A 27,876-nucleotide genomic window follows, 5' to 3' on the forward strand; every position below is an offset into this window, starting at 1 on the left:
GAGGCCCTTCTGAAGGATATCTGTGTCAGATGTGTTCAGTTTGCAGTCATCTGCAAACTTTGTCAGCCATAACCCTCCTGTGTTTGCTTGTACTTCAGAGAAGTAGATGAGCCCTGTGGGACACCACATATAAAAGGAAGTGATGGTTGGCTGTTATTTTATTCTGATAAAGTCCTAGAAGTGAAGGAATAAAAGTGCTTAATGGATAAATAAAACAGCAATTTTAACATTTTCTGCTAAGTCCTTGAGTTCCTGTTTTCCTTGTCTGTTCCCGTACCACTCTGTGACTTCAGTTTCTTGTTTGTATTTTCTTGGTGTGTGTGTGTGTGTGTGTGTGTGTGTGTGTGTGTGTGTGTGTGTGTGTGTTTATATTTTTGCAACTATTCATTGTCTCTCTTACTTACATAATTAGTTATAACACTTTCAGGCAATTCATTACCATTTTGTTAATATGAAATATCTGTATTCAGTCTACCATTTTACACACCATCCAGGGGGTGATATCAAAGATGCATGAAGCAGTCAGATATTTAAATATCGAAAAGTCTATGATATTGTATGGAATTCATGTCTGAATTGAATTCATTTTCTATAAAATGTAGTATAATAACTTTTACTCCCTCCTTTCATTTCTGAACACATTTTACAGTACAAACTGCAGAGCTGGAGCCTTACAGCTAGATCATCAAGTTGCAGTACATTGTTTTTGTATTTTCTGCCAGCCCTCTCAAGGCTGTCCCGCAGGGTCATTAATTCCACAGGGCAAGACCCTTTTGGCTCATGTGTTTCCCAGGAAAAAAGAGTCAGGCTATCTGGAAGTGAGATGCTGTCATCCACAATGTGGTCTTGGGGTTTGTTATTAGGGCCTGTGTGCCCTACACATGCATATAAGCATCCAATAGTTGGGATGCAATGAGCCTCTGTAGTGTGTGTGCCCACACCTTTGCTTCCAGTGTACTCGTCTGGCCATCTCTCCCTGAAATAGTACTCCTCACTGATACTTGGTCTTCACCAAGGATGCTGGCAGAGACTGTGCTCTGGCACATACAATTTTACCCATCCCCCCCAGAGACAGGTAAGTTGGCACAGTCTCATTGCTCCTGTCCCTCCTATACCTGCCTTTCCAACCTCTGAGTCACATGGGTTATAGTCAGGGTTTTATTCCTTTATACCATGTGAGTTGGCACAGGCTGCAGTGGATTTAGATTTGAAAAATGAAATTAATGCAGTAGCCAAACAAACACACACACACACACACACACACACACACACACACACACACACACACACACACACACACACACAATTAAACAAACAAAATACAATATAAATAATATAAGAGTACTAGCAGGTGGTTCCAGGGACTTGTTCTATATTTTTAAAACAGTGACTTTGTTCATTGCTTCTGTCCATTTCTGTAGAAATCGAACCTCTTTTCTGACGTCTCCGGTGTAGCAGTAGTATAATCATTGCCAGGGTGATAATGGGGGGTAACCCAAAGTATAAAATATACAGAGGGCAGTCATCTCTCTTATTTCCTAAAAAAAATACCAAAGCAAATAATTATCTAAAACAATAACAAAAGATGTTTATTTAAATGTGAGCATAAAAATAATACACATCTAATAATATCTAACATAGAACCTGAAGTGGTCAGCACAGTAGTACCTTCAGTAGGCACTGGTTTGAAAACATCTCAACACATTATTACATTTCATACTGCCTTCTCTGTGCATGCATACATCAGTTTGTCAAGCAAATCCTACACACACACACACACACACACACACACACACACACACACACACACACACGCACACACACACACACACACACACACACACACACACACATACTACACACACATGCAATCTCACACAAACACACACCCACTCACAACCACACACCCACACCTACAAACATACATGCATACACACAGACACACACAAACATACAGGCATACACACAGTACACAGACACACACCACACACACGCAGACACGCACACACACATACAAGCATACACACACTACACACACACACACACACGGTCGCTCATTATATACACACACATATCAATGTGCGTAACTGAGGTTACAATAAAAATATCTAATGCAAACTTGACTGAAAAGGTTGTGGGTTGAAAAACACAATACACAAATAACTGAATTTTCATTTTACAGTGTAGGTTAAGTAGGAGTGTGCAGGAAAATGAATTTTTAACTGAGAAGTTTATAGTTGCTAGTGTATATGTATGAATGTTTCCAGGTTAGTGTTAGAGTGTAAGGGTTGGATAAGGGGATACATTTGCTGTTTTGCATGTTTGCTGTTTTGTGTGTGTTCTGTGTCCTTTTGTCTTATGTTGTGGTACTGTAAGGGAAAAGAGTTTTAAGTAATGTAATGCGTAGGACTAGGGTTACGGGCAGGGTAGAGTTAGGATTAAGGTTAGGGTTAGCACATGAGTAAGGTAGCGGGGGCTTCACATTTCATAGCTGGGATTTAGGTAAAATGAATACTGTTTCCTTCTCTCTGTACCACTCTTATTCTCTCTATTGCTTTTGAAAATTATGGTAAAATGTTCTTGCTTCCTCTTTCTTTAATTATTATTGCAAGGAAATAAGTATAGCCACTTTGATACATAAACTGACACACTAATATATTGTCTTCACTTATTGATTTACATGAACAAAGCAGAGAAAAGTTAATCCCCAGGATTCATGAAGCTCGTCTCAAGGCCAGCATTAGGCTTGCACCGACCGTGCGGCATAAAGATGGCGCAGTAGCGCCAAATGTATATTAATGAAGGCGCACTGCCGCCACAGCCACGTGCATAGGAAAGGAGCGCGAGTCCATAGGGCGTGTTGAAGTGCTGCACGGAGGTGTGGAAATGTCAGCTGTCGACGTGCAACCTAAAATGCTTGCATATAACAATTTGCAAGCAATAGTAATCACATCTGTCAGTGTCCGTGGATACTGAAACGTATGCAAAGCATGCAAGACAGTTCCTGTGAATGCAAAATGAAAAAGCAAACACAAATGCATGGTAGGGAATAACGGATCCCTATCCCACGAACAAACAACATTGAAAACCGTGTGCCCGCAGTCCAATGCAGTGTAGATAGTTATACCAAGTGGAAGTGAAATGCATCATATGTTAGCACACCACCAATAGGTACGTCCAGCCCAATGGTCAGGGTCACCAGCTGACCCATATTGTGAAGGAGGGTACACAGCTGGGCACGTGTCCATAATAAAAAACACGATAAATGTAAATATCTAGCGGCCGTATGACCAAATTATATCCCACAACACATGTAATAGTCACATACAATAGGTATGTCCGTATTTCACATACCAAATGTGACAGGAAATAGAATAAGCATGTAAACAAAACAGAAGGAGCATATAAATTGCTACAACAATAAGGCAACATGTAGGCTGAAAGGAACAGTATTATCCGTAGCGTTGACTGTGGGTACGTGTTGTCCAGTACAATTGGATATGTGTCTGGAATATATCCCATCCTGGACTTAGGAAAAGGTGGGATCCTACCAATGATTAGAACAGTCGGCCAAAATTCGCACATCTGCGGTCCAAGCCGAACTTGTCAGGATGTGTCACAGTTGAACGGGTATTACCCGGGTATGCCAACCATGTCATGAAAGTTAAGTATGGGCGTGTACCTATGTGAGTGAGGTATAGCATGTGGAAAGTCAAACATGGCAGGGTAGTCCACACAACCATACAAGTACCTGACATATGTAGGGTATGCAATGTTTTACCTTGACCGTGTCACGGGACATCAACCAAAGCAGTGATGGATGGAGTGTCAGGAATATGTGTGTGTGTGGGGGGGATGGGTAATGGTATAATCCTCAAAGGCGACACTGTGTCGTATGCAGAATAGGTGAACCGGAGGTGTATGAGGGAGCAGCGGGTGAAGCAGAAACACAAAAACATGTATACACATCTGCAATACAACCAGACAGGACATACTGTAGAACACAATCCCACAAACATATGAATATTAAAATGTGCGATACAAATGTACAGACATGTCACCGGCACATACACACAGATTGGTCCTGATGGAACTGGTCATATCAAATGCAACACACCTGGATGTATAATGGACTACCCAGCATCCCCTCCACAGCACACAACCCACCCCCATACCTGAACGTCCACCAAATCCAGTCATACTTGGCCTACTAGTTTGGTGCAGCCACATCTACACATAGTGACCACTACGCATATGTAGTAGGTAGTGTCACCCTAGGCAGTTTCAGGATTGCAAACTATGTATCCCTTGCATGTAAAACCCCCAGCACATTTTCGTAATGCCAGAAGAATGTTCGGTATCGGTCTTGTTAAATTTTTGGGATATCCCTCATGGGATAAGTAACCTGTGTAAACATTAGAATGGGTATGAAGACACGATATCCAGTCCTGTAGACATCTGGACACAAGTTGGAATGTGCAGTAGTGGTGCACGAGACTGTCCAGCCCTAGATGGTCATGCAGAACCTACTACCCAGGATCAAACACCTGCCTGTGACGCACGTGTCCAGACACGAATAAGCGAGAGAATATATTGCACACATTCGCATAGTGGCACATGGTATAAGGGTGATGAAGGCACTGACATAAACAGGATACCCCCTGATCCACTGTGTAAGGGACAATTAATGTGTGTGTAGGTGTGACCTGACCAACAATGATACAATGCCAAATGTCCTGTGATAGTAGGAAATAACTATGTACCATACTGCATGTAATAGTTGCCTAAAGCAGTCACGTCAGGATAGAATAAACATAATTCGTACAAGAAACAGGCAAACAACAAAAGTGCTAAAGGTATAGGCTGACAGCTAGGAAACTAATGAATGTTCTAAACCTGCACTGACCGTGGCTATGTGTTGGCCCAAACAATCTGGTGTCCCCAGTAGGGTTACCATCTGTCCCACTTTGCGAGGGATAGTCCCTCTTTGGACAGTTGTGTCCTGACGCAAAATATTAAAATATTAAAAATGGCAAATGTCCTGAGATTGTAGGACATAATTTTGTCCCATATGTTATGTAATAGTTGCATAAAATAATTATTTCTGTATCTAAAATACCTAAATGTTACAAGAAACAGAATAAGCAACTAAACCACTACAAGAATAGGCTTTTATGTAGGCAAATAAGTAAAGTTCTATCCTTTGTACTGACCGTGGGTATGTGTTGGCCTGTAAAATCTGATGTGTGTTCCGAAAATGTCCCATCTTGGCCATTTGAAAAGGTGGAAACCCTAGTCCCCAGAATATATCCCAACCTGTACATATGACAATGTCAACACTACCAATGGTCAGAGCATTCGCACAATAACTGGCCAGCCTCTTAACCACTCACAAAGCCAGTGACCTTTGGAGGAAAGGTGCTGAATGAGAATGACTACTTACAACAATGAAGAGTAATAGACTCATTTAACTGCAGAAAATTAGTAGTATTATGAATCTGTCAACACGTTCCAAGTTAATAGTACTAATATGGTAGAAGTGTCCGTGATTGTCCCTGAGTTGTCATAGCCTTGTCCCTGTCACTGTAGAAACGAGTCCCCGAGTATCACAGAGGTCCGTACACATAAGTACACCAACCAACTGTCACATCTGTTGACAGGACTATTGCATACCTGTAGTGAATTTATAACTGATGTCCAGAATAATATTCATTGTATCTATAAATGAATGAAATAGTCAAATGGGAAGGGAAACACGTGGAACCCCCCCCCCCCACCCTTCATTATGTAGTGGAACCACTTCCCACCCTAAATTATGTAGCACCGACCTAATAATGTGGTTAGAGGTGCCCAAACACCTGCGTCTGTAAACACAGATAGAATGTTAAACTCTGGACTAACTCTGTCCATGTGCTATGTCTGAAATTTGAACAGGGCCAGGGCAGTTCTAGTCACCAGTCGGCCGAGCCTAAACCCTGACCAGCACATGAACACCCTGACAATCAAACACACGTATGTGCGAGGACTATAAGCGTAGGAGTTCTGAATATCCTTGGAGTGAGTAGACATGCAGCACGGGTCCAAAGCAGTAGGAAACAGGGAATGTCCTAAGTGTAGTACTGTGGTTTTCCCAGCAGGAGAATGGATGGCTGCTGTGTAAGGGAAGCAGTAAGGCATATGTCAGAGTAGCTATGAACCATGGGTATACATATAAATGAGCCAGAACAACAATAGTGTAGTGGTTACAGCATCCACCTAACGTAAAGGCATTCCCGGTTCAAGTACGGCTATAGCACATATTGTGTAATGAATGCCTCTGTGCTGTAAAGCCAACATTTATACATGTAAAGGTGACAGCGTTCGCATGGGTCCATTAACCGGATTCCATCAAACAAAGGGGTACTTTCATAAGGAATAAGGCACATGTAATCCCAAAGAAGTGCCTGTAAACATATGTAACTCAGAATAAGTAGATGCAAATGCGCCTGCGCGGGTGTACGCAGCTATTAGCATAGCAAATGTATGTTGTCTTGTAGAGCTGTAACTTTTATATATATAGATAGATAGATGTGTGTATAGATAAATATCCACAGATATAACAGAAATATGTAATTATATATCTACATATATATCTATATATACATATATATATATATATATATATATATATATATATATACATACACACACACACATACATACATACATATATATATATATATATATATATATATATATATATATATATATACACACACACATATATATATATATATATATATATACATACATATATATATATATATATATATATATATATATATATATATATATATATGTATATATATATATATGTAAGGAACGACGAAAGCAAACATAAGGGTTGTGAAGGAAATTCAGATCAAGTAAGGAATTATAAAGTGCTTGCAGCGTATGTCAGATAAAGCTGCACAAGTGTGGGTAGAGCACCGCTCTTCACACCAGAGGCAGGGTTATACCAGTGGCCATAACATCGTTGAAGTGCTACGTCAACATTGTAAACAGACGGAATGTAGTACATGTTGCGACCACCTACACTTGTAACCCGCAAATCGTTTGTAATCCATAACACCAGGAAAGGCACGTATATGCAAATATGAATGGATGGTGAGCCTGTGAATACACGAGGTGCTACAAAATGTATGTAGGACCCCAACGCTCATGAGAGGGAAATGTGTAAAGGTGTGTCAAGGCTGCGATATCAGGTGTATAATGGCTGTTATGCGTGGAAACTCAACACGGGTGTGCAGGAGAAACTATGGATATGCGATTATGGACACAGGAGTGCTAGGGTATGTTGCACCGGGTGCAATGGAGCGGCCCGTGGAGGTCAGCTAGTATGTAGGTGCGATTCCCAGATAGAGCGTCGTTTGCGTGGAGACATGCGTGAATGGGCGTATCGTTGTCGGACGTTGTGCGTCAGGGCTGGCATTCTGGCATGTAAAACCTATACGCCACCCATGAGCGGAACGGAGTTCTGCTGTGACAACCCCAAACTGGGAAAAGCAGAAAGACACAACTACATGAAGACATCAATATGTTGACGTACAATCACAGTAACACAAACACTCATTCTATCAACAGTAATAATATGAATGTGCACAGAAACAAACACAGTAGCAGGAATAATAGGCTGCGCATAAGAGTAATAGGTCGAATGACACTGTATCACATCCCATTTAGCAGTGGAACCCCAGACATGAAAAACGTGTGACATCTGTCCACTGTATAATGTGCAATATACTGATCACAAGTTCACCGGAGTGAAGTGTCGGTGTCATAATGACTAAGGCAATAGTATGCTGTTGAAGCAGAGATAAAACCCAATACGCATGTGTAAGCGTCCATGTCCGGGAAATGTATAGGTTAACGGACACACAGATGTATATATAGATAAAAATGTAAATATATATATATATATATATATATATATATATATATATATATATATATATATATATATGTATATAAATTTATATACACATATATATTCATACAGATATATATATATATATATATATATATACACACAAGGATATACTACGGAAAAAATATAGATAGATATATATATACACAAACAACAGGTATTGATATATACACATACAACACAAAACAAAATATTTATGTCAGTGTAGATATACACATGTACATAAATAGGTTACTTCACAGCAATTAGGGGTAACATATTTATAGCACGGGCATATGTGACTGGGAGGTCCATTAAATAAACGTTGTACCCCCCACATCGCCCAGCTAGGCCGGACAGACATACAGACAGGCAATACAGATCAATACACTGCTGCTGTCCAAAACACCGGTAGGAAAGTACCAGTGGGAGAGATCTGCAAGGTCTACACTTTAAACATGGATAACGGTGTCCCTTGCGGGACCCCAAAAATTCAAGGTACGTGTGAATCTGCTGACACTAATATGAGCAGGATGAAGGTGTACATGGAACAGTAGGTTGTGCAAGTGTGATAATACATGGGTTGACAAAACATACGACGTGTCCCTAGACGGAGAGAGTGGGCAATGTGTAGGGGTGGGCTCATACCCCAGCTGCGCTCGCAATAAGTATTTGTCATGACTGCTGTAGAGGGGAGCCAGGTAGGTGGACCATGGGTATGCAATAATGGGCTTAAATGTGCAGGTGCTGGTTGGCAGAGATGTAGTAGGCCCGCCCACTGGAAGTCATTAATATTCCTATGTGGGCATAGCATATGCCTACACCTCCCAAACCTGAAGAGCACATCTACCGGATAGTCTGTAAACCATCGAGGAATACATAGAGACCTACACAGTGCCATGTACCTGATTAGCATGGACGTCCATAGTTATGTATCAGAATCTCCAAAAGAACAACCGCTGCAAGTAAACTAATAAGAACCAAGGAAAGCAGCCACACCAGTTCGGAATCACCAAGGCAAGGAGCACGAACTCACAATGAGGTACTGACCACAATTTATTAACGTGCAAAATAAGCAACAAGCAGCACAAACGTTTTCGTCATAAATACGACTTCTTCAGATAAAAAACATCCAACAAACTGCAGTTTAAATAATATCCACCCCTCACAGGTTCAATCAATCAATTATGTAAATACAATGAATAAATGTGCAAAAAATATATATATTTACATTTATAAAATAAACATTCTACAAATACATAAAATAAATAAAATATATATACACATGTATAAGGATTCTACAGTTTAATAAAAACCCATAAATATTCCATTATTTGTTGATACTTAAATCTTAATTAAATACATCTAGCTTTTAGCTTTAAATAGGGCACTATAGAAATAGATTCATTTAACCCTGGGGCTTTTGTAGCTTCCAAAAGAATCTGCCAGTAAGTTTCCCTATGTGCTAATCTGGCCTCCCAGGGTCCACCCCTTATATCCTTTGGAACCTTTTCTATTACAAAAAACAGAAATTTTGCACCATCACACTCAGTGGTATGCTTGTATAGTGCATTGGTAATTTTAAGTTTGGCTATATCATACATGTGCTCATATATGCGCCTTTTAAATTGTCGCTCAGTTTTTCCCACGTAAAACGCCGGGCACGTTTGACATAAAGCCAAATAAACCAATCCACTGGACATATAGTTGTAATAACCCGTAGCCTTAATATCCCTATTTTGGCTTTCCAAATACAAATGACTATCTTGCACTGCATACTTACAGGATGAACAGCACCCACATTTGTATGTACCTATTTTCTTTCTTGAAGTCTGCATAGCATGCTCCTGTTGTTCCAATAATCTTTTCATATTTTGTCCCCTTCAATATATAGTTTCTATCGGCCTGGCCTTAAAGGTATTTAAATCAGTTAATTCCTGGAACATGGACCATTCTTTCTCAACAATATTCCTAATGTGAGATGCATTGCCACTAAAGTCAGTAATAAAAGTAAAATTACCCGGAAGTGTTCCTATTTTACTCATGTGGGGACCACCATTAGTCCCTGTATACATTTTACCCAAAATGGGATTAAACCTAGTACTACGGGCTGCATTAACCACTTCTTGTACTGATGTTACCATTTCAATGGGGTATCCTCTTTCCAAAAATAAAGATGTTAGGACTTCATGTATCAGAATGTAACAAAGTCCATCTAAACACTTCCAGAACTAGTGATATTAGATGAACAGGTGGCGGAATACAGGTAATGACAGAAGACAACATGTATGCTTCATAAACAGCATGTACCTCGACAGACGTGAATGAATACATATGCTCTGTGACTGTAAATGTGTCTGGTTAATAGAACCAATTGTCTAAATGTGTCCCACAGGGTGTTATGCATTGTTCCTGATACAGTGTTCATTCACACCCATTGGTATGTGAGTTCTGCTAGTGACAGAAAGTGCATAATTTGCTGACCACCTTAGGTAGATGATAGCATAATAGAAGTGGTTCAACACCCGTACGCCTGTGAGGGACACACCCGTCTGGGCAGTTGTGTCCTGCAAAATGACAGTTATGGCACATGGCCTGTGAGTTCGGGAATGGAGGCTATATAGTGTGTGTAGTGGTGTCAGAAATTAATTTGTTGTATCAGAAACAGCTACATGTAATAGGAAACAGTATTATCAATTATAATGCTACATGAATAACCTTAATGTATGCAAACCGTGGAAGTCGTCAGTTTACTACTGGCTGTGGGTATGTGTTGCCTTGACACATGTGATAGCTCTACATATAGGGTCTATAGGGCCGCCACCATTCTGAATGGCCAAAGTGGAACCTGCTCTGTAGAAATGTCAGACGTACCAGGGCAGAACATACCTACAGCCATGCATAGTACAGAAATATACATATCGGCACAAATCAAAGCGTAGTCTAGCAGCAGTAAAGTTGCTTATGCTACTACATGTAACATATCGATGTGTCAGGTATACAAGACCTGTAACAAGCAACCAGTACAGACACATACAACATGAGAATGTCCCCTAATCAGGAGAGTTGCAATGGCTAGAGTATTGTCCATACCTCCCAACTGTCCCTGAATTTCAGGTATGTCCCTGAGTTTGACTGAAAGTTTAACTCTGTCCCTCTTAATCCCTCCTAAAATTAGTGACTTTTGAAGGAAAGGTGGTGAATTACACTTAATGACTAATGACAATAAGTAAGAGTTATAAACTTCTTTCACTTCAGAAAATGTGTATTAAGTCATATGCTCTGATTCTGTCAATGTTTCAAGTTAATAGCACTACTTTTGTAAAAGTGTCCCTGATTTTTCCTTGACCTGTCCCTGATTCTGTAGAAATGTGTCCCCGATTGGTGGAGAAGTCTGGTATTGTCACATGAGATATGCCTAATGAGGGACTGTCCCATGCAAAGTGGGAAAGGTGTCACTCCTACAGTCTCCCGTTGTGCAATCTGAAAGGTGGAAAACGTACAGCAGGTATGCGGTAGCATGACTCAGCAGACAGCTGCGTTAACAAAATCATAGTCACATGTCAGCATTGCAGAGTATCGGTTCCCATGTGTCAGGCAGATGGGAGCAGATCATATGAGGAACACGCATATAATATGATTACGTCACTGGACAGGCCGCCGAGTCCATACAGTCGAAGGCCTGCCGTCGCCAAATGGTTACACATACCCGATACTGTAGTCATGTAGTCCGATGTAATACACATCACAAGGGATCGCACACACCCAGAGTGAGTGACAAATTTAAGCAGAAATGTCGGTGAGCGAGTGGCTGTAAGCGTGTTTGTATACCAGTATGCCAGTAGTGCACTGTCAAAGAAATGTGGAGTCTAAACGGGTATAAGGTGCTGTGACCAGAGGTCAGCAGTGCTTAACACTGTGCAAACCCACGCACAACTGCTCCCACCTGCTGGAATGTGCCTTACCCAGTCCGTATCCAAAGGCGTCGGTCTGTCCACAAACAAAGAACCGCCCTATTCACGTGTCGGTAGCAGTACCCTGCGCACATAGCTCATGTGAACTAACAATAGACCATGGCATATGTACAGACAATAGACCACACACACACCATACAGCGCAGTCATTCAACAGTATAGCAATGTACTGGCAGATATGTCCGGACCACTGGTGTATGCATGCCTGGCCATCCTGTGTTTCAGTGTGTGAGCACGCCCAGTATGACTGTTATGCATGTTGTTGACCGACATTACCATCATACTGTCATGTGTGTGAGCATGCCAAGTATGGTCAACTGTATCGCATGTGTCACATGTCCAGATAGTTAGTACTGTGTTGCTGACCCCTCCGTTCTACACAGACAGGTGTCATCCTGTGCCTGCAGGGTAGCTAATGGTCATGTGGCATTGACAGTTGCTACATGTCTGCATAGCGTGAGGGACATCCAACCACAACCACAGTCCTACACAGCACCGTGGGTGGTGCACATGACTCTCACATGTGTAGGTTTGACAGGGGGCACAGCTGACAGTTGTACACATCTGCCGCTACTGTACTGGTATGCCAGGTACTCCATGTCAGTGTGTGGACCTACCTAAATTGCTGGTTTGAGGGATACCAGTGTACATCAGTTCCCAGCTTTAAATACCAGCACAGTGGTGTTGGACGTCCTAGCTTACACAACCTACATCAAACTGCCTGGCCTGCTGTAGTCTGTGTGTGTCTTAGGGGGTTGGGGTCATTTATTGGGCATATCCATAGGCCATTGTATTATCATTTGTCTGTATTGGTCCATATCTGTCCAGCTGCATGGAACGTGTGTGGGCTGTACGGACACACATGATGGTCAGCCCATAATCTGCAGTGGGTTAGGACACCCTGTGTACTACTGGCTACCATTGTGACCCCCATATGTACTACAGAGGTCATGGTGCCACTATGGATGTTTACTGTCTGCTGCCCTAACATTCGGCCACCACAGTCACTTGTATGCTCACATACATACCATAGCAATGGGTAAATACACATTCTAATACAACTGCCAATTGTTAGGTCAATAGACATACCATGGGTGTGTTCTGGACTTGAGGACAGTGCTGGAGGGCTGCCTATGTCAGATGCACACAGTGCACCTACTATACATGGCTGAGCACAGGTAGTGCCATGTTTGGCATCCATTGTACTGTGTGCAGGTCAGAGAGGGGAAATCCGTGGGTACCTACTGTGTCAGTGCATATGCCTTGTGTTGCCTCTTTGCCAAGGGCAGGTCATACTGTGCACGGGCTTTCGCCGACTGTGCCCTGCTCAGGTAGTTCCTTCACCAAGTCACACTGTGCCTGTACAGGCCTTGGCAGTGGTGTTGGTCCATGTGGCCCTGCCCCATGCTGTTCCTGCTGCAACTGTTACTGTAGGATAAGATTGCGTAGCATAGCAAATACCATAACAATCTGTATGCATGTAGCTAGTGAATACTGCAGATCTCCACTGGATGTGTCCAGATACCAGAATCGTGAGCTAAGCATCCCAAACACATGCACAAGTATATGTCTTGCCTGTGCATCCGCCACATTATGGTGTGAGTGTTTAGGTGTGTGTGCATTGCTGATGGGTGTCATTAGCCACGACACCAGTGTTTACCCAGCATCCCCCACTAGGAGACTGTAGGGGATGTCCATATTGGCATTGGTGTGGTACAGCTGTGTCAGAAGCCATATATCAGAATCATCATAGCTTCCAGTGCAGACAGCACACACATTCAATCTCATGCCCTGGCCATCACATATGGCCTAGCTGTTGGAGGGTATGCCCTTGCAGTGAATGTAGGCCCTACCCTGCTCACCGGGTGGTGCTTCGATGTGTATGTGTGTGCAGGCTATAGCACCCAGTACCCCAGGGTAGTCATCCATGTGGTTGAACTGATGCATATTGCTGGTCTACTAATCACGTGTGTTGAGGACATGTACGTGCTCACTAGCATGTGTTGACATGGCGTCTGTGAAGTGGTGCAATCCTCTGGATGCAGATGCCTGTGAGATACCCATGATATCCCCAGTTGTGCTGTGTGAGGTACCTGTGGCTAGTACACCTAGGCCAACACATACCATGGTATCCACTGTGATGGGTTTCCCTCGGCCTGTTTGATGTGTCAGGTGTGGCAGGCACAGGTCAACAAGCCGCTGGAGGAGGTCTCTGTCCACCCCATAGTGCTCCACCATCCCCAGCCCATGTTGCCCCTGGTAAGTCACCCTGGGTTTATAAAGTCTTATGTCACCCCAGTAAGAGTTGTTTGGCAGCATACACATCCTCACTGCCCCAGCCTCCTGCACATGTTGGTATATGTTGCCTGCTGCAACCCTTCTCATTTGGTTGGACTTTGTTGTGAAATGTCCCCGCAGGTATACACCGGTGGTGTAGAGTGTGGACGAAATCTGTGTGTATGCTGCTTGCTCACATTACCGTACTGTTCAGGTGTGGGCTGGCCATGTCATCTGTTGATCGTGCTGATCAACACCTGTTTGTGCATCCTGTACACCCTGACTACTCCACCACTGCTGTCATCCCTCCCAATGTCACCAGGCAGGTATAGACACACCCCTAGCTTAGGTGTGCTAAGGCAGGAGCACTCCCGAGGCACAGTTCTGCAATGTACTTACAGTATGCCTGACCCCCCTCCCATGCTGTCAACTATATTCGAGCCCTGCACCCGGCTGACTACACACATACACTCCAGGGACATGCATCACACCCTGGTGATAAATGGGATACACTATTGTCAACCTCATCTGCATAGTATAGTCTTCTAATGAATAGTTATATGACCTGACCCATACCGAACCTCCAAATTAATAACCACTGCTCAGTGTCGCTCAGATCCATACACAACTGGCAACAGGTGCCTTACTATCACCATATTCGATGTCCCATGGTCTTCCCAGCAAAAAAATAACCGGTGTCTACATGACTACAACCAGTGACCCTGCACACTACAGACGATGTGCATTACCACCACACTATGGCAGATGTACATAGATCCCAGGTTATCACGGAGAGATCATCCGGCACAAACATTCAATAGTGCTGATGTCCCCAGACATATATGTTCCCATCTATGTCTACCTCTATATCTACATATATCATATATATTATTTGTATACATATATACATGGACATATATACATATATATATATATATATATATATATATATATATATATATATATATATATATATATACATACACACACACATATACATGTACACACATATGTAGATATTGCATTTGTATCACAACAGCGGACCACATGACAGCAAAGCATTAGACAGGAATGAAAAGGAAACTACATGTGCCACCTGCATCATGTAGTGTTGTTACTATCAAGGTACGTGTGTTTTGTTGCATCACATAGGTAAGACAGTATCAAGGGTAAGAGTAGGGCTGCTGACATTTACTCACCAGACCTATTGGTGAATGTATGTGTTGACAACCCAGTGTCTTGGCAGAATATGTGGGCTGTGGACACTATATAGTTCAGCAACAAAACACACTGAACACATCCCGCAGCTAGCCACCCACAGATACCAACACATACGGTATAACTGCCAAACACACACACCTGCCATGCTTTGGAACCGAGCAGCTACCTGTCTAGTCTGCCACACTACAGAATTATGCAGTAACAGAATGCGCTACCGAGATTACTGGAACACAGCACTCCCAGAGGCATACTTCTAGGTGGATGACATCATCCGCAAAGGCAAAGACACCGATAGGGAATGTATGGGGAGTGAGCCATCTAAAAGCATTACTCTGTCCCCAGGCAGCTGGAAACACACACACACACACACACGGCAGGGCTGGGAGTCGAACATACACCTAACTACCTTCTCACACTACAGCATTATGCAGTTACAGAACGCGCTACCGAGATTACTGGAACACAGCACTCCCAGAGGCATACTTCTAGGTGGATGACATCATCCGCAAAGGCAAAGACGCCGATAGGGAATGTATGGGGAGTGAGCCATCTAAAAGCATTACTCTGTCCCCAGGCAGCTAGAAACACACACATACACACTTGGCAGGGCTGGGAGTCAAACATACACCTAACTACCTTATCACGCTAAAGCATTACACAGTTACAGAATGAGCTACCGAGATTACTGGAACAGAGCACTCCCAGAGGCATACTTCTAGGTGGATAACATCAGCCGCAAAGGCAAAGATGCTGATAGGGAATGTATGGGGATTGAGCCATCTAAAAGCATTACTCTGTCCCCAGGCAGCTGGAAACACACACACAGACACACACACACTTGGCAGGGCTGGGAGTCGAACATACACCTAACTACCTTATCACGCTACAGCATTACGCAGTTACAGAATGCGCTACCGAGATTACTGGAACACAGCACTCCCAGAGGCATACTTCTAGGTGGATGACATCATCCGCAAAGGCAATGACGCTGATAGGGAATGTATAGAGAGTGAGCAGTCTAAAAGCATATTACTGTCCCAAGGTAGATGTAGACAAACACATGGCAGTGGTGTGAGTGGGACAACTGCCTATCTATGGAGCACTATTACAACACTACATAGCTACGAGAAGCGCCACAGACAGTACACCCTTCAAGACAGTCAACCAGTATGTTCAATGTAGGAATCCATCCTGACATGGGGTATGGACATCTGTTGCCTGGATGACCACCATCACTATACAGGATGTCAATGGCCATGCCCATACACAGAGGCACATAACTGACACAAGGTGTCACTGGGTATGCTCACACACTTAGTGTCACATGTCCGTTTGGAATGTACTGTGTCCATCTAAACAACGACATACTGGGCATGCTCACACACTTTGTAGTAGCGAAGGGCTGTCTTGCATGCACATGGATTCTAAACACGGAAGGGCACAGTTTGGAATATACTGTGTGTCCATCTACACAACGGCATACTGGGCATGCTCACACAGTAGTAGCGAAGGGCTATCTTGCATGCACATGGATTCTAAACATGGAAGGGCACAGTTTGGTGTTACTGTCCCCATGTACATGAAGGCCACTCACATGTACTGACCAGTACACACTCAAGAGCCATCACAGATGTCTCAGGTGCAGATCACAGAGGTAAATGCCGCATTCTACTATGTAGCCCTCAGACATCACCATGTCCTTGGACCAGCAACACACATCCATACATTACTACAACACCATGTGACTCATGACCAGTGGACTGTACATAGGTCTACAGCAACTGTGCAGACTGCACATGTACTACCACTGTTCATAACCCGGTCGGCTGTACACATAACAGGGGCCCTGGGTCATACACAGCTGTAACAGATGACTGTCGCTGTACACCAAAGAACACTCATGTTTGGATATGACAGACATGTAATCGCAGTGGATATGTACATGGGCCACACACACACACACACACACACACACACACACACACACACACACACACACACACAACACATATGTACATAGCATAGCTTTTGCTGTCCTCTGTGCAGACAAGTGGCTACAGCAATCACACACATGCACATGGAAGGTAGGTACATGGCTGCTGAATGCTAACAGTACATAAGGTAGCAATGTTGACTGAGGTAACATTCCCTCTGTACTAGCTACCCATGACAACCATCACATCATACAACAGTCCATGTGTTATGTATGTCATCACACGTCCACCAATTGCAATGCATACAAACATGGCTACATGACAGGCATGTACGACCTACACACATGTACATGTAGTGGTGTGCATACAGCTACCATGCATGTGCAGTAGCTGATGTATGTAATTCATCTGTGCCTAACTACAACATGCAGTTGCAATGTAGCCCCATCATTGACACCTGTATATGGTGAAATACTGACAGTACGGTAGGATGTACATTAGGTATGGATGGATGTGTGTACATAAAGTGGTGATCCACCTTTGCAGATGGATGTTTGCCGAAGATGGCTCATAGGTGTGTCACAAGCCATCCTACCATTATATGTGCAAACAGTACGCTATGTTACTGCTACTTGAAGGTGAAGACATACAACCTACACAGCAGTCAGGGTGTTACTGACTGTAAGTCACTTGACACCTGTAACACTTACATCCTCCCATGTGCATATAGCAGCACAATTGCCAAAGGTAGCGTTGGTACACATAATGCGGCCAATACTGCTGCATGTCTGTCAGACATATCATCATATAGCAGGTGTATCATTCACAGTACTGCCATGTGTGTTTGCTTGTGTGACAATATATGCCACATATGGTGGGGAATACATCCCAATTGTTACACACCTCTGTACACTGTTGTAGAGATCTGTACATACTGCAGTGTGGAAAGCATGACGTAGGCAGGGGTGGTGTGTGTATCACACATATGTCAGCTATCTGTATGTGAATGACATTTGTGGACTCCACAGTGTGTGTGTGTGTGTGTGTGTGTGTGTGTGTGTGTGTGTGTGTGTGTGTGTGTGTGTGTGTGTGTGTGTGTGTGTATGTATGTATGGCTGTCTGGTGCATGGAGTGAGGGTGTATGCTACCATACAGAACAGACAGGATCCCTAACCCCTCATGGTGATGCAGTCTACTACCCTGTTGATGCCATCGGTCTCAGCCTTACTGGCTACCTGTACATGTTCATTCTCTGTGTCGCGTCCTGTGGGTGCACAGTACTGTGTGGGTGATTACCACATAGGCAGGGGTCCTCACCTCAACACTATTGAGTGTGTGTTATAGTGTTGTTGACCCCGTGAGTGTGGGCATGTTACTGTGTGTTTCTGTGTATGTCTGTGTGTGTTCTCATCCTGTAATGTGACAGGGTATTACTGCTACACAGTGAGGCCTCATGCTATCAAGTGGCATCTAACGTTATCATCGGCCAGACCGCTGTGTAAACCCCACACCATGTCAACATACCTGTGATGTGACCTGGTATGGATGTCACATCTCTAGCCAATGTAGCCTATTAAAAAGCCCACATGCTTCTGGATCAGTAGATGTGTGGACATCTGTGGAATGGTAGCCTTTCTAACAGTGAGGTTGATGCTACGTATAGCATGCTGGTATTGCCATACATGCCTGTGAGTACCCCACATTTACACATGTGAAACTGCAAACACTGCTACTTATTGGCACATGCAAATAGACCTTAAGGAGGGAAGCAGGGCATCATTACCAACATGCTGTTACTGTTGTTATCAAGACACATACTGTGAACATACAACAATGCACTCCAACTGCAAACACTGTAACGTAATGGCACATGCAATTAAACCTTAAGGAGAGAAAAAGGGCATAATTACCAACATGCTGTTACTGTTGTTACTAAGACACATACTGTGAACATATAACAATGTATTATAAACCTTACTACATGGTATGTCTGGTGTGTGTCAACAGTACACAACTAATGTGTAATATACACTTATCTCACTATTCTGTTCACCCTGTGCATCAGACCATATGAGCATGTCCCTGCACCGATGGTGTGGATGACAGGGATGCGGCACAGGCATCATCATATGCACAGGGAGATAATGTTTGCCAGGGGCATAGGCTGCACCAGTGGATGACATCATGTGTGTGGGTAAGGTCCGGTGATCTGATTGGACATGTGTGGACGTTATGCATGTGGGTGTTGTGGTGCCCTACAGATGTTTCTGCTGTGTGCGTGTATGTGTGCACACAGTTCTGCCATTTGTCAGGCCTACACAGGGGTATTATTGACAGCTCCAGATTGTACAGACCAAGATGTACAGCTCACTGTGTCCGGCCAAAGCCACGTGACCTGTGCCTGCCAGGGGTTGCACGGGCACTACCAGGCGGAGGTACAGATTGGCTACTGTCTGATGACACTTGTCCACTGGAACTGTTTCCCCACTGGGAATGTCCAGGGCCATGTCCATGTGGCCTGCTGTGTCCTGGTGTGGACAGCGCAGCTCCAGCTGCACTGCTACTGCTACTGGCACTAAGGGAGCGGGCATGTGAGTTGGCTCATTCACGTTGACCATCACTAGGTGATGTAGCTGTCCTACGTCCACGTGGCCTATGCCTCACTCCTACCAGATGTTCCAGCAATGACAGCTCATGCTCACGGATTGCCATGCCATGGTCAAGGATTCCAACCATGTCACCCAATCGCCTGTCCAGAACATCAGCAATCTGCTGTTGAGCATTTGCCAATGCCTGGATGTTATCATTTAGAGTATGGATAGCAGCCTTCTGAAGCCTCTGCCCTTCACTGTTCTGCCGTTCAGCACGTGCCTGTGCCACCATTACAGTCTGGAACATGCGTCTGGTGACACCAGCTGCTGCGCTCTGTCATGCAGGTGCATGTCTGCCAGAGGTGCTCCTACAAGCAGCACTGTCCACATGCCTGTGTGGCACATCTGCAATCATTACACTGACACCATGGTGTGGAGACACACCTTCTGTAGCCACCACACATTCCTGTTCCAAGCTAACACATGCTGACAGTCCTTCCTCTATGGCCACTGGTGATGGGGTTTGTGTTGGCATGAGAACTGTGTGCGGGGAAGAGGGAGACATAGCTGGGATGGCAACCATTGGCACAGATTCAGCCCCTGACAACCCTGCCTGTACCTCATGCATATGTTCATCACTGCTAGTATCTGTGGGGACGCTAACATCAGATGGACCACAGGAGGGTAATGCACCTACATCAATTGTGAATGCAAAGAAAGACTCTACATTACAATAGACACACAGACACACAGACACACCATGCATGTGATTTGACAGACGGCATGCAGCATGCATGTGATACAGCAGACGGCATGCAGCTCAGACATTAATAGTGGTAGTTAGCATACCTCCCTGGGTTGCACACAACAGCAAGCAGGTGTCATATCAGTAGCCATACAGTTCATACAATCATGGTAGTAAGCATGCATCCCTGTGACACACCATGCGGACCAGCACAGGTTAACAGTACACATGGCTGAAGTGACCATGAGATGTAATCTGCTGATGTGTACATTGAAATGCATACATGTCTGACACAATGGTGTCCTGACACATGTACAATGTTGTAATGGGTATCACATTGCAGTGTTGTCTGCATGCCCTACAGATAGAATGCACTTTTAGCAAATGTGCATGAGCATTGAAGGGTAGTGTGAAGTACAGACATTGTGCCATTGCATGGCATCATGAGGCATCTATGTTGCTATACAGTGTGTAATATGCACACAGTGCATAGCCATAACTGTGTGCATACACATTACATAACTGTGGATTGTGACCCATGTCCCTGAGGTGTATACACACCAAACCATGCTGTGTCATGTGACAGGTCACTGGAAGACCTACGGATGACACCCCTGCACAACTACTACAAAGTCTTAGCTGCCTGGCAACCATGTCCACACATGGCAGACTTGTCAATACACCATGTCCCACATGACATTAATGTACCACACACACGAGGTGCACGGCTGACAGTGATGTCCTACAGCAGCAAGGGAAATGTATGGTATCTGTGGCCTGATGTGGTGTCAATGTCTATGGAAGCTGTACAGGTGACTACTGTCATGCTATGACAAAGTCATGATGTTCAACACATCTTATATGGTCGAATTAAGTGACACCTCCACTAGCTGTGCACAGACTTTTAGGATGTCCAGCGTTCCACGTCAACTATATAATCAGTTAACTAAGGCTATAGTTGGACCATGTGTGGACAATGTGCAACAGGGTGTATACACATCACAACTACTGTGTGGCTACATGTCTTTGGCCATCCTCCATGGCCATGTGTGAACATGTGTTGGCCAAATGTTTGTGATGGCCATCTATCTCACATGTCTGTGTTGTTCCATATAACATACACCCATAGATGTCAGATATGTCACTGTCCACAAGGTTATGCAGACAACGGGTTGTATGTTTGGTATGTGGGGTATGTATTATGGGATAGTGAGACAATATTGCAGCCAGAACACTACATGTCTGGGACATGTCAGATGGCACATCACAATGTGTGCACCCATTGCAGGGGCATATTACACAATGGTGCCTCCTGTGGGCTGCCCATATCCCAGCTCACTGTGTGGTACTGTTTGCGTACCACACATCTGTTGTTCCAATGTACAGTACATATGCCTACATTGAACACCTCCACCATTGTATGCACAGCTGTCCACACATCTAGCAATGACAGATACTGTGGTTTCATGTCAGTGTTTCATTTAGTTTGTATATATTGCACATGGGTAGCCAGTGTGAATGATGACAGATGCGACCTGTATATCGTGACTGGACCATACATTATGTGTACATGTGTTAACTGGCTACATGCCGTATAGATATATGCATTAACATGCCTGATACTGATAACCTGCAATGGACTGATGTCTGTGCGACATGCCAGAGGTACCTGTATAGGGGCGACACAGCAGTTTGAACATTATCCATGACTGTATGACAGCCACAGGGTGCACTGTGCATGTTAACACATTCGCTTGTACAATAACATATAGTATGCACATGTGTGCATACACAGGGTAGCATACTGTAGTATGCGGCATGTGTGTAAACATACCTTGCATATGATGTTACATTACATATTGTACAGTGACAAATGCAACTAAATGTGATATAATAGTCATATGTGCAGTAGTGACTTACCAGGCAACTCCAGGCTCATTGGTTGGGAGATACCCACCTCCACGATGGCAGCTAGTGTTTGTGGATGCTGTTCTGAGGGTGTCCCCAGGCTGGCCAGTAGCTCCTCAGTGGGTGTGAGTGGGGGCTGGGTTGGTGGCCCACCACCTGTTCCACCTTGTTCCCTGGCGATTGCATTGGCACGCTGTTTCGCATGTCGTATCAGGTCCGTGCAGTGTCTACACACCTGCTGGTAGGTGCAGTTATGGCCACCCACATCATTAACCCTCCTGCGAAGGTCCTGCCACAGGTCGTCATGCTGCTGGGCAAGCTGTGGCACATGGCTGAACAACACCTCATAGTTCTCATAGAGGTACGGGATGAGGGCATCATCCTCCAGGCGGCTATACACTGGCAGGCGTGAACAAGGCATTATCTGGAAGACATAATGATGGAGACAGGTCACAGTATCACAGAGATACAGCTGCACATACATTTGTATTAAATCTAGTACATCTGAACAGTTATCTTTGCAAATCGTCATGACACTGACATGACTGACATGTTTGTGTCACACACATGTAACACCCATTATGCATTGGATATCATCACCATATATGTGTGTCACCTCATTACATTGTTCATACTCCATGTGAATGCTGTCTTGATGTGGGCATGTCTGTTTGCCTGTACTGGTGTTCTTACCTATCAGCACATGCCTGGATGTGTCCACAGTAATGCTGTTGACCTTGATGCTATGTATATGTCACATATCAACACATATACTGCCTTAATGGACATGAGCAGTGATAATGCACACATACGTACGGAAACCTTTACATGCATGTGTTTTGTCATATACATCTACACGGCACTGTACAGCAGTTCAACATCCTGCCACGTATCGCCTGTGTTGCACATGTGATAGACATGGGACAATGGCTAGCTGGACGTCATTCACAGGGATGGTTATCAACTATAGCATGTATGGGCAAGGTTTTCTAGCTGTATCCGACAGCCATTTTGCCACCGCGAGGTGCATCACTGCCACATTACTGATCCAGACAGTTAATAATACATCTACCATGCGGTCATCGCTCCATGTATGACAGAGATGACATGTGCAGCTTTGATGGACAGGGTTGCATGGTATGGCAGGAGTATGTAACATGTATGGCACAGGGATCTGTCCAGCATGTGGTGATCCTTGTATTAGGATGGTGGCTGTCCATGACATATGTCTTTCAGATCAGGATATGTATGTGTAGCATGTCCAACATCACAGTGTAGCACATGTCTTTATGCAAGGTAGCCAGCATGCTGCATAATGGAGGTGAGGATTGTGAAGGCTGGTATCGCCCATCCAGACATGGCCAATACCCCTTAAAGGTGATATGTGATTCGATATTGGTCACCCGAGTGCTGAGTATGCCTGTCCAATGATCTCCATACTCATGGATGGCACCCTGTCATGACAAGGGTGTCTCGCATGACTACCTAATAGGCCTGGAGACGTCACCAACTCAGGGAGGTGAACTGCACAGCACCATCCCTTACACAGTGTCCATAATGTTGACCGCTGCCTAGGTGGTAGTTAATGGGTACAGGGTTATTCACCTAGTGGTGACAATGCTATTATCAGCTGTCAGATTGTACACATATGTCACACACCTCACCCACAAAGCCCATTCTGTATGTTGTCTACAACACTGAGACAGCTATTGCTCCTAGGTCATGGACATTCACATCCTTACATACACAGATGCCTCCCATTTGTCTGTGTGGTGTGGGCTACAATGAGGGGGGAGTACACAACATTAACCCTGTGTTACTGTAGCTGCCACCGGTGTGATCTGCACATGTCACTCAGACACCTATTGTAGTGTTGCTTCTGTCAACAGGCCACTGGTAGAACACTCCTGTGACATACGAAGGTACATCTAGTACACTCAGTGTAGCTGGAACACGGTATGGGTGATTATGTCTATGACCTGTCACAGGTATGCTATGCAGTGTGAAATCAACCATACTGTCATCTACTTCTGTACTGCTAACATCTACGTTGATAAAGGTTCATAGACTTGCAGACCATACTCAGCAGGGTAATAGTGCAGTGCCTCCAATTATGACTGTCATCTCCACTTGTGGGTTGCAGTGGGTTGATATTATCCAACACCCTATCTGTATTGCATATTCATGCTCAGCACTTGTTCAGAACATGTGAGCACTTCATGAGCTACTAATTACTATAGCACCTATTCCAACTCATTTCTTACAAGTACACTGTCTGTCCTTACATTTCCAGCTTGCTTACAGTACAACAGCTGTTGTACACACATAACTCACATATCTTGTGAGACATGGTTGAATATACAGGCATGTCCAAGTGTCACGTACCAGTGCTATTGCCTGTCTATATGATGAATATGGCAAACATGTGGCAATAGAGCAATTGTCTCATGTACACAGTCAATGCTCACCTCCCATCATACGACACTACAGCCTGTGGGATATGCACATATGTAGCCATGCTGGGGGTAATGCTCTCACCAACCCAGACTGAACCTGACATTCATGTGGGGACATTTTTCATTTGCAACACACCCCACTCATCACATAGTCTCACTAGATCTCCACCACCACAGGCCACACATAGTATGAGTATGACATTTGCAGAACCTCTCCATACTCTGTGTGGGCACCAGAGGCAGCCCCCATTACCAAACACAACAACAATTACTTATAGCCCACAGACTCATGTGTGCCCATCAACTACAGCCAATAGGATGTTATAACATACCCAACACACCGGTCATAGGTGACTCTGTAGGCGGTCACACTGATACACCAGGGATCATTGCAGTGGCTGTACTGTGCAGAGATGCAGGTAACACATGGCTCTGCTGTTCACAGACAGGACACTACCCTAGAGAGGTGCCGCCGGTGTAAACACTGTAGTTGGGCTTACACATAGACTTGCCAGACAGCATAGTACTTCACTATGAACCTGTGAAGCTATTACATGTCCTTTGTGCATGGTTAATTGAGTAGCTCTTCCATTTTGATTAGCTATCATGCTGTTGTGTCCCATGACTACAAGCCATATGTATCCTGTTATTGTGTATTGTACATGCCAATAGACGATACCTTTTGTTTGCATGATATAACAGTTGTGCTGTGTAGAATATCTGACATATCTACCTACAATACTGTACATTACACATATTTTACACATTATCCCATAATGCAAAGCATACTTGCACAGCAGGACCACCTTAGGCATGTTATTGTCATTATATGCCCATACACATGCCTACTGTGACAGTATATCAACATATAATATCCCCTGCTATTTTACGTACTTGTTGGACATACCCTACCACTGACGGCGGGTGTTGTGGAATTATCTGTTTAAAGCCCTCATGTGACATCCCTTGTGGTGTATGTGATGTTTACCTTGTGGCCCACAGCAGGACACACAATTTCTGCAAGCATTACTATGCTCAACAAGACATCACTACATAATACCTTTTCCCACTTTATGCATTGCGTACACTTTTAATTAATACAAAGCAGGCTCTACGTACACTAACATACTGAGTGTTCTACATACCTTGTTAGCGTTCCGAATCTTCATAAATATCTCTCTTACACCTTTACTGTTTAAACGGTTCTATGGTATGATCATATGGTTTGAATGTATGGCAAGTCATCCTTATATACGTCAATACCTGTAACATGTGGTTTCCTGCTGCCAATTGGTGTTCCTGAGTAAATTATTACATGCACATCAGCTGTGCAGCTACTCCATTCACCAATTACGCAGCAACAGTGGGGTATAATTTAATTCTCCACTTGGGCGTTGCCCTTTTGCCCTACCTTCAGGGAGACGGCCTGTATGTGTTTTGTTGTGAGGAATTGCAACTGCTATTTGTAGAGACATGGATATTTTGAATTCATGTCCCCAGTAGATTGTGTGTGATGGCTAGAGTATGTGGTTCTACATGTGAGTGTACCTGTCATCTCAACTGTCTGATAAGGGACTATTGCAAGCAAAACCTGTAACATCGCCGTCTGTTCCATTATACAACAGCTACGATTTCACATGGCGCCTTTACAAATGTGTCTCTCACAAGGTATTTTAACGCTTCTGCAGATGTAATTGAGTGAGTGGATCTTTGTGATGTTATTACAGTCTGTATTTCTATTGTTTCGGGTGTGAGGGAGATGTAGGGGGGGTGTACATAGCATATACAGGTTTGTGGGACTGCATTTCTACATATTCCATATATGTGTGTGGGCTCCTTCCCTAATTGAAGACCTATAACTTAGTAGACTGAATTATGGTTGTTACGGGCTTATACATTAAGCCATTGTTAATTGGTTTCTATATAGTATGCAGGTGAGGTTGATACTTCCATACCTCCGGAAATACAGCGATATGTAAAGGAATGTTACTAAATGACAGCTGTCTTGTGTATTTCTGTCACAGATATTTGCACTTATTGCAGTTATGTTGATGACTGAACCTCTTTGGCATGGGTTGCCACCTTTTCAAATGGCCATAGTGGGACATTTACAGGACACACATCGGTGTTTACAGGCCGACACATACCCACGGTCAGTACACAGGATAGAACATACTTTTATCCTGAATACAAACTTATTCTTGTAGCACTTTAGCTACTTATCATGTTTCATGTAACATTTACGTTTTGTAGATACAGGCATAACTATTTAGTGCAACTATTACATAATATATGGGACATAATTATGTCCTACAATCTCAGACATTTGCCCTTTTTAATATTTTTTGTCAGGACACAACTGCCCAGGGAGGGGCTGTCCCTCTTAAAGTGGGACAGGTGGTAACCGTATGCCTACGGCCAGCTATGACCACACCTACCATACTGATCTACCTCCGAGTTAGCACTAACAGACACACGATGCAAACACACACACATTACAGTCCCACGGAAATGCACACGGCACCCTCAACACACAGATACACAGACTACAGCAATCACAAACACAGTTGAACACAGTACCTACATGGACTGCAACACCGGCAGCAATAACTAAATGTCCCTTAATATCATGATAATATTACACGTGGTTCCAATGTTCCGGTACTGTGTTCTTTCGGTCTTTAAGCCTCATGATTACGCATGTTGGTATGTGACACATTCCATAGTTGGCAGTATCCTATTTATTTCTACCTCCATGGTTGTGTACATGTCGTTGACCTATTTATATATTTGCAGATATAGGTGAATCCGTATTTATCAACATA

General features: G+C 43.8%; 1 protein-coding gene across 1 annotated transcript in view; it reads right to left on the reverse strand.

Annotated features, from left to right (window-relative positions):
* Positions 1-1,344: 1,344 nt before the first annotated feature.
* The window catches only part of LOC122808213 (immunoglobulin kappa light chain-like), a 105,216-nt gene continuing 78,684 nt past the window's right edge, over positions 1,345-27,876 (reverse strand). The window contains exon 4 of the mRNA XM_044079177.1: positions 1,345-1,538. Coding sequence (XP_043935112.1) covers positions 1,345-1,538 — 194 coding nt within the window. The remainder of the gene's footprint in view (positions 1,539-27,876) is intronic.

Source organism: Protopterus annectens, chromosome 8.part0, assembly GCF_019279795.1.
Source record: "Protopterus annectens isolate FY-2018-M chromosome 8.part0, PAN1.0, whole genome shotgun sequence".
Classification (NCBI taxonomy): Eukaryota; Metazoa; Chordata; order Ceratodontiformes; family Protopteridae; genus Protopterus; species Protopterus annectens.